Below are 9,378 nucleotides of genomic sequence, written 5' to 3'. Positions count from 1 at the left end.
ATAATCACATTAATTATTACACTTGGGTTATATTTATATTATGTAATTATATCACATATGAAAAGGCATTTCATGATAGACATATGCACAACGCATGACCTTGTTTTACCAACCAGCTGACACGAACACCTTAGTAAAGACTACAGATCACAATCACTATGAAGTGTTAATAATTGTAACTCAAACGTTGTTTAGACAAGCATTTGTACTTTGGGTGTGTTGATGAGGATCATTATTTTTGTTATGTATTTATTGTTTTGTAAAAGTCTCACAGTGACACCTACTTCCAACCGTCAACAGCTAATCCATTATTGAGTTGTACACACATAACGATTAAGAATGACTAATACAATTATCATTTATATTTCTTGAGTTCAGGTTAGTTTCTTATGATAAACAAATGAAGAATGAATCACTCAATTTAAGTATTATGCTGATCCAGGTGGATATACATAAGTTTAATAAGGGGAATGTTACCTGATTGGGCTTAAAGGCTGACCGCTTTAGGGTGAGGCATCATTTATTAGAACGACACCCACAACCAATGATTCATTCTCCTCAGACACGCTGGGAAACTTCATCATTTCTGACGACTACTCTAGGTAATGCTTTTAGAGTTACTATTATGTATGCAATTTAAATGGTAACTCACACAGTAATAACATTAGATTAAAACAGATTGTGTGTCATGATGAAGAAGATTTTCAAATCTGCTGTTGATAAAACTACTTCTATTTCTTGCTCAGCTTGTGAACATGGAGCATTTGACTGCAGCAAACACACAGTTCTCCCTCAACCTGTTCAAGAAGATCAGCGGAGGAAACGCATCAGGAAATGTGTTCTTCTCTCCTGTCAGCATCTCCTCGGCTCTGGCCATGGTGTCGCTCGGTGCAAGAGGAAACACAGCGGCTCAGATGATTAAGGTGATCTCACACTTATGTAGTATGTTTTATGGTCAGTAGTTCAGAATTCAAACTGTATATATGTTTGATGCATCATCATGTTCAGTATTTTAAACTATTATATCTTGTATTTTAATACTAACTCTAAAAATTATGTGTTGTTTCAACCCATGTTTGGGCCATATTTGGACAAACCTAACTGTTGGGTTAAAAACTGAATTAAAAATTAAACCAACGGTTGGGTTTGTTCCTATCTGACCCAAACATGGGTTGAAACAACCCAGCATTTTTTAGAGTTTATTGGCCCTATTTTAACGTTCTAAGCACATGTTCTAAAGCACACGGTGCAAGTACACTTAGAGATTGTCCGAATCCACTTTTGTTGTTTAAAGACGGGAAAAATGGTCGGCGCTCCCGGCGCATGGTCTAAGGGTTGTCACTATTCTCTTAATGAGTAATGGGTGTGTTTAGGGCGTAATGTGCAATAAACCAATCAGAGTCTCATCTCTCATTCCCTTTAAAAGCCAGTTGCACTCGCGCCATGGCGGATTCACTATTTACATGACGGAATTTGATAGTGGAAAGACTGAACGCGTCTCCAGAGTGCAAACGGATCTGCTCGTGCGCGAGGTTAAAGCGCTCAAGCAGACAATCTACGGGACAAGCCGGATTCCACCACATTTATGTACACAATAATGATGTTTTACATTGTAATCCTTTTACTTTTTTATATTTGGCATGTTTGTGTGCAGCTGCGCGTCCCTTTATGTGGACCCGCCTATAGGCGCACATTACTAACGCGTCAAAAAACTATTTCGTCTTGACCGGCGCCGCATTGCACCAGATGTATGATAGGGCACTATATGTTGAACATATCAGAATAATCAAGTTATCTTTATTAATTCTACCCACAATAATGCTGTGCAGGTCTTGGGCTATAAAAACCCTCTCAAACCCGACGCCGCGACTCCAGGACATCATGATTCAGTGGAAAAAATTCATTCCAGCTTCAAAAAGTTCATGAGTGAGCTGAACAAACCAGGAGTCCCGTATGTGTTGAGTCTCGCCAACCGCCTCTATGGAGAGCAATCCTACCAGTTTGTTGAGGTCAGACTCGGTTTATTCACTGGAGGTTCTGGAAATGTTCTCAACTCTAATATCACTTCCACCTCAATCGGTTTGCTGTATTACAGAAATTCCTCAATGACGCAAAAAGCTACTATGAAGCCGGACTGGAGAAGGTGGACTTCAAGAACAAATCAGAGGCTGCTCGTGTCAACATCAACAAATGGGTGGAGAAAAAAACACAAGGTCTAATCCAGCATAAACTTACTCTACAAATAATTCTCTGTGTTGTTGCTGCTTTTTAAGTTCAGCAAAAAAAATAAAAAAATTAAGACCATTTTAGCTTTGTGGGTTCTTGAATTGAGCTATAAAGATCATTGGAGGTTAAAGGTTTGACTTTAATGCACTTTTTATTTGGCCATTAAATTTATTTACATTTACATTTATTCATTTAGCTGACGCTTTTATCCAAAGCGACTTACAATTGCTATATATGTCAGAGGTCGCACGCCTCTGGAGCAACTAGGGGTTAAGTGTCTTGCTCAGGGACACATTGGTGTCTCACAGTGGATTCGAACCCGGGTCTCTCACACCAAAGGCATGTGTCTTATCCATTGCGCCACCACCACCAAATTTATAATTAAATTCATAAAAAATTAATTTCATAAGAACTTTGAGACAGATACTTTTATACTTTTTTTTTTTTTACTTAAATAACAATTTATTATGTATTATAATGTATTTTAGAGAAGATCAAGGACTTGCTGCCACAGGGAGTCATCGATGGGATGACGAAACTGGTTTTGGTGAACGCCATCTACTTCAAAGGAAACTGGGAGAAGAAATTCCCAAAGGAATCCACCAGAGATGGGCAGTTTAAGCTGAACAAGGTGAGATTTAATGCTCTTTTTAAATCATTTTAACAGTCTTAAAAAGAGCAGTTATAAAGTGTTACCACTTATTTTTGGCAGATTCAAACTAAACCAGTGAAAATGATGCAACAGAAGTCGAAGTTTCCTCTGGCCTTCATCCCAGAGATGAACAGTCAGGTTCTGGAGCTGCCGTATGTCGGTAAGAATCTCAGTATGTTGATCATCCTTCCTAATAAGATGGAAGACGACACCACTGGCCTTCAGAAGGTGAGATTCTGCTAGTATGGTGCTTTGTTTCATTATTTGGAATTGTTTTTTAACCCTATAAGTTTGCTGTTGTCACAAACTACTCAGAGACACGCACAGGTTAAGGATCCAAATGTAGATGTTTATTGGGGCAATCCAGAATAGTAATCCAAAAGACAGGCAAAAGATCAAAACCACAAGGCAAACAATCCAGATAACAACAGGAAAGAAAACACAGGCAAACAGGAAAATCCAGAAAACCAGGCAGACAATAAAATAATATTACACAGAAAAATACTCAGAAATGCAGTGTGACACAAACAAGACTTCGCAAAGTAAGAATGGGCTTAAATAGGCAAGAGTAAATGAGATAATAACACACAGGTGGAAGTAATCAGAACACGATTAGTCCAGGCAAGGGGTTATGGGAAATGTAGTTCATGATATGATCAAGTAGACAGTAAGAGTGCCCTCTTGTGGCTATCATCAGCACTTCAGCTGACAGGTGTGACATAGCAGCAAATTTTTTAGGCCTCTAAATGATCAACATTATCAAACGGCAAACATGTTGCACACAATCTACTACATGCCTTCTGTAATCTTACTAATAGTCTATATAGGGTTAGGGTTAGCAGGTATAAAGGCCATTTTGTAAAAACGCCCACCTTCAGCTCATGGTTCAAATTTTTTTAACTGTGAAATATTTACTGATTTATATAAAGTAAGTGTAAGAATAACTTTTATATTATTTTGATGAACATCTACTGGGGTTTACTTGATTATCCAGAAATATTATTTTTTCCAGAAAAATCATGCAAGTATAAAATATGATCCATCTGGCTTTTGGTGAGCATTTATTTGTTCATCTCAATCATCATTGTATTGCATCTTACTAATACATTATAGAGTGGCAATAAAGGGCACTTATTATGCAAAATTCACTTTTACATGGCGTTTGAACATAAATGTGTGTTGGCAGTGTGTGCCAATGTTTGCTCTTAGGTTTTATTACGCATTTAGGAGAGTATTGCAAAAAGCTGCTTACATTAACCTTACTTTCGAAAAAAATAAAAAAAAATACAATCATGATTTTTCATTTTGTTAGAAATGTAGGCCTAAAATACCTTGGTATCTGCTTGTTTTCATCAATGGTATAATTAATACAATTACAATTAATTTGGTTTGTCATGATTAATTTGTGTTCATAATCAGTAAAAAAAAAAAAAAAAAAAAACTTCTAACAAGAATAAGCACATATGACCAATTAAATTATTATTGTATAATTGTATAATATCTTGAAACTATCCAAGCAGCGTTTTGTGCTCAGATGTGACGGTGGAATTAATACATTACCAAAATGTGATTACAGAATATATATGCCTGACCAGTAAATTACTTGGTGAACAAAGAAAACATTTTGGCATTAGGCATTGGCATTAGTTAATGCCTAAAAATGTAAAAGTTTTACCTTATAAATAGAATTTAGTTTAATTTTAAAATTCGTTGCCGGAGTGAAGGGGAACATGATTTATTAAAAATATTTTAAAATAATTAAGTGGTTCTTAAAGCTGCAGTAGGGAACTTTTAGAAAACATTGACTTAGCCTGAAAATTTGAACAAGCACAGCTTACAGGTCACTCCCCCTCGCTCTCTGCTGCGCTACAGCCCTCCCTCCACAGCTCCTCCCCCACGACGGAGCCTGCCGTGAACGCGCAGGCTAGTAAACATGCAGGGACACTGATGACGGCGGATAAACAGTTATCGCACATTCACTGGTAGGGACGAAACATCAACAATATGCTTTACATTGACTATGGCCTGCCCATACCTTGACTACAAACTTGGTCCTCAAATCATTACGTATTTTGCAATAAATGTAATGTAACTTCATAACGTTGCACTCTTTCTATAAGTTATAAATAGCTAGCAAGATAATATAACGGTAACGTTACAGTATGTAAGTAATTATTCTAGCGGCGTGTAATGCTAAATAAGGTTTGCTAGTACATTATTTCAGCAACATGACAAGCCAGTGAATTACCAGGTTTCAATTGTTGCTTTGCACAGTGCGTGACATTTTATCTGTATATTATGCGGCTAGAGTTTTGACACTGAGTCAATGGGCTCCGACGGGCTTGTTTATCGTCATCGGTCTTTTTCCGTTTACTTGTCTTTGTTGTATGAGCAGGTGCCACTCGAGAAATTAGCAGTTTTGGTTGTTTGTCCGCCATTAGCACAGCTGCGGCACTCTGCAATCTTGATTTTGAACGACGGTATACGCGCTGTGCGAGAGAGGGGTGTGTGATCAGCATGGACACAAGCTTGATTGACACTGCTAAGACATTCCTCCTGGCTCTGATTGGTTGTTTCTGACCGGGAGCGGTGTATTTCTTCAAATGGCAATAGGACCACTGGGAGGAGCCAGAGGAGCTTGATTTTTTTCACACATTATCTGTCTCATATTCTACTGTCAGGACATAATGACAGTTTTAACAAATATGCAAAAAATAAATTTTTACAAAAGTTACCTACTGCAGCTTTAAGTCAATACTTTTTTAATGGCTTGTCAACTTTCAATTCCTCCGCTGCGTGATTCTAGTCAGCGCTGGATTCTAGACACCACCGGATTGTTGTCAGTGCGAAACACATTTTTGAGTACGTGAATGCTGATTCTAGTCAGTGCTTGAGCGCTGGTCTATGACTGGAAAAATAATCGAGTCGCATAGCTTACATGTCGCAATAAACTGGCAGATTTTAGAATGGTGTAGGCCAAGGATAGGCAACTTCGGTCCTGGAGGGCCACTGTCCTGCAGAGTTTAGCTTCAGCCCTGATAAAAACTCACCTGCCTGTATCTATCTAGTAATCCTGAAAACATTGATTGCCTTGTTCAGGTGTGTTTTGTGTTTGAACCACTAATCTCATCCATTGCAGAGGTGTTATTAAGTTACTGACTCCATGACTTGCATTGCCGATTCATATACAAAAAAAAATAAACGTCACATCATTGATGCTGTACAAACAGACCCCAGTTTATGCAAATAGACACACATTAACATGCCTCACTTTATTGCAGCTTGAAAAGGCACTGACCTACGAGAAGCTCATGGAGTGGACCAAACCCAGCAAGATGATCCTAGAGCAAGTTCAAGTGACTCTGCCTAAATTTAAGGTGCTGGAAACCTACGACATGAAGAGTCTTCTGATCAGCATGGGAATGGAGGATGTGTTTGACCCGCAGAAGGTGAATCTTTCAGGCATGTCCTCCAACAACGACCTGGTGCTGTCGAAGGTGATCCATAAAGCCTTTGTTGAAGTCAACGAGGAAGGAACCGAAGCGGCTGCAGCCACCGGCGCTGTTGTCGGTGTGACATCTGTAATGCCACCCTCTTCCCCAAAAATCTTCACTGCAGACCACCCGTTCCTTTTCTTCATCCGGCATAATCCCTCCAATGTCATTCTGTTTTATGGACGCCTCTGTTCTCCTTGAAGATAGTGATGATGAAGTGATAATTCTAGATGACTCTGTTCCTCTGATAAATAAAATCATTAGTAAATAGAGTGAAATTGTCTGTATGCATTAACTTACAAAGTAATTTAAGAAACAGTTCTGCACAAAATATTAAGAATGTAAATATATATATATATATATATATATATATATATATATTGGATTATTCTGGGTAACACTTTAGAATATTAATAATAATAATAATAATAATAATAATAATGGTCCGTCATTAATAAGTAACTATGCAGGAAGTAATGCAGGACTTATGAGTAGTACAACATTAACACTACAGCTATATAGAAACAAGTTTAACTAATCAGTAAGTAATATCAAATTTAGGAGATAGTTCCTTATTAGGTAATCAATAATTACTTAATGATATTAGCCTTATAAATAACTATTAACTAACTGACAAATTATAAAGAACATTATTGTGTGTCTGAGACGTAATCACTCATCATTTTTACTCTGAATATAGTCATAAAATGCATCACTAATTACTCAAGTGTTACCAGGTCGGTACTTGACCATGTTCTGAGTAAAAAAAAGACAATCTTCAAAATGATCTGGACCAAGTGAAAAAGATGTTTTTCACTTTAAAATAATGGTCCAGATCATTAGTAGTTCCTGCATAGTGACTAAGTAACACTTGAGTATTTAATGATGCATTTTATGACCACATTGAGAGTAAAAAAGACAATTGTTAACGTCTCGGCCACATTAATGTTGTGATTAGTAATTAATTAGTAATTCTTTATAATTTGTCATAATTATCTTTTAGTTCTTAATGATGCCAATCTCATTAAGTAATTATTGATTACCTAATAAGGAACTATCTTAGTCCTACATTCGATATTACTTACTGATTAGTTAAGCTTGTTTTCATATTAGTTAATAGTAGCTGAAGTGTTAATGTTGTACTACTCATTAGTCCTGCCTTACTTCCTGCATAGTTAGGCTACTTATTAATGACGGACCATTATTCTAAAGTCTTACTTTAATCTTTTCAACATTTAGTTTTTTTAAAGAATAAAAAAATATATTCCTCAGAAAAGGACAGATGAGAGTATAGCCTGAGTTTATGCGAGCCGCCGGTACACTATCAGTCCCGGCACTGTGTGAACAGCAAAACAGAACATGCACGCAAACTGATTGATTTTAAACTGCTTTATAGTCAGGTAAACAACACGTAGCACTGGCAGCGTTACGTCAGGGTTCGTTGGTCAAGTCTGTGGAAACACGACAGGCTCGTGACTGGCTGAGAACAGGCTCTGGCTCCAGAACCATTCTGGTGGAAAAGGGTTACAGAGACCAGACACTTCTCACTGTACTCCTTCTCCTGGCAATGCCATATATTTTAGATGCTGTTAGATCAATGCATTTGACTTCAGCACGTTGTGTCTTGCAGTGTGAGATGAAACAGTCTCTTTTGACAGCTTTTGCAAGTTCTGAAACACTTGCTTTGCACTTCTCATGCTCTTCTATTATCCAAAAAATCTTCAAAATGAAAGCTTAAAGTGAAGGCTGATCGTTTCGGGGGCTTTGTCACAAGTCCATTCTTTTTACCATTCACGTTTTTTTTTTTTTACTGTGAGTCAAAACTTAGTTCATCACCACAGTATTCAGTAATCACCTTTGCAATTACATATTCAGCCACTAGTCACCACCATTGGATTTCAATCAAAACAAAAGCACATGGAAATTAAACAATTGTTAAGCAGTCCTACTTATTCACTCCATTTTTATATGGTGCCAAAAATGATCCCATGTTTTTAATTTCTCCCGCACTACAGTCTCCCCAGCATGCTCTGATATGAAGCAATTTCAATCATCCCATCAATCCAATCTTTCAGGTCTGTTTTTTTTGGGGCATTTCCAGTTGCGTAAAATCCCCCTGGCAGCTGTGAGACAACCAATCTTAATAAGGGCACTGATTTATATCCAAGAAGGCATAGTCGTGCATGTTCCACAGGTAAAATAGACCCCATGCACTGATCCAGCAGCCATATCACCCTGTAGCCCAAGACTGGTTGTCCACTGAAGCTAAGAAGGGTTGAGCCTGGTCAGTACCTGGATGGGAGACTCCTGGGAAAACCAGGTTGCTGAGGTGCTAGTGAGGCCAGCAGGGGGCGCTGTTCACCCTGTGGTCTGTGTGGGTCCTAACGCCCCAGTAAAGTGATGGGGACACTATACTGTCAAAGAGCACTTTAAGCGTAGAGAAAAGTGCTATATAAATGTAATGAATTAGTATTTTCCAGTATTCCCAGAATTTTACACCAGAATGGGTATACTAAAGAACATTCCCAAATCATGTGAATAAGTGCCCTCGTCTACATTTTCAGCATAGATTTTTCCAGCTATCACCTTCTTGTAAAGCCTACACAAGATACCCACATTAGATAGGATGAGCCAGTTATTACCATGAATATTAATCCCCAAATCCTTCTGCCGTATTGTTTTCAGGTTATTACAGGTATCTGCAGTTACACCAAGCATTGATTTGAAACACAGAAGCAGTTTGAGCTTCACGTGGCAACTGAAGATAGGCATAAACAGGGTTATTAGTTGCATTGAATTTGCTCTTGACACGGTGTCTAATCTGCAGATACTTCCAAAAATTTCCTTGGCCCCCAAAATTATATTTTTTCACCAATTCAGAGTATGACATAAAATTAATCCTTGTTGGCTTAAATCAAATTAAGTAAGATTATAGAACATTACTGAAAATGTTGAATGATTTATTTGACAGAGAATTGAGAACAGCCAATGCAAAACTTCATTTGT

General features: G+C 37.8%; 1 protein-coding gene across 1 annotated transcript; it reads left to right on the top strand.

The window, feature by feature from the left end:
- Positions 1-752: 752 nt before the first annotated feature.
- Positions 753-6,637, top strand: LOC311067251 (leukocyte elastase inhibitor-like). The gene is made up of 6 exons (XM_084088985.1): positions 753-923; positions 1,830-2,009; positions 2,096-2,213; positions 2,715-2,857; positions 2,939-3,106; positions 6,160-6,637. Exons 1-6 carry the CDS (start codon positions 756-758, stop codon positions 6,571-6,573), a joined length of 1,191 nt encoding a protein of 396 aa, XP_083945111.1. The 5' UTR covers positions 753-755; the 3' UTR covers positions 6,574-6,637.
- Positions 6,638-9,378: the final 2,741 nt, after the last annotated feature.

Source organism: Abramis brama, assembly GCF_963993115.1.
Source record: "Abramis brama genome assembly, chromosome: 17".
In the NCBI taxonomy this organism is placed as follows: Eukaryota; Metazoa; Chordata; class Actinopteri; order Cypriniformes; family Leuciscidae; genus Abramis; species Abramis brama.
This window is presented reverse-complemented; position numbering and strand designations above follow the sequence as displayed.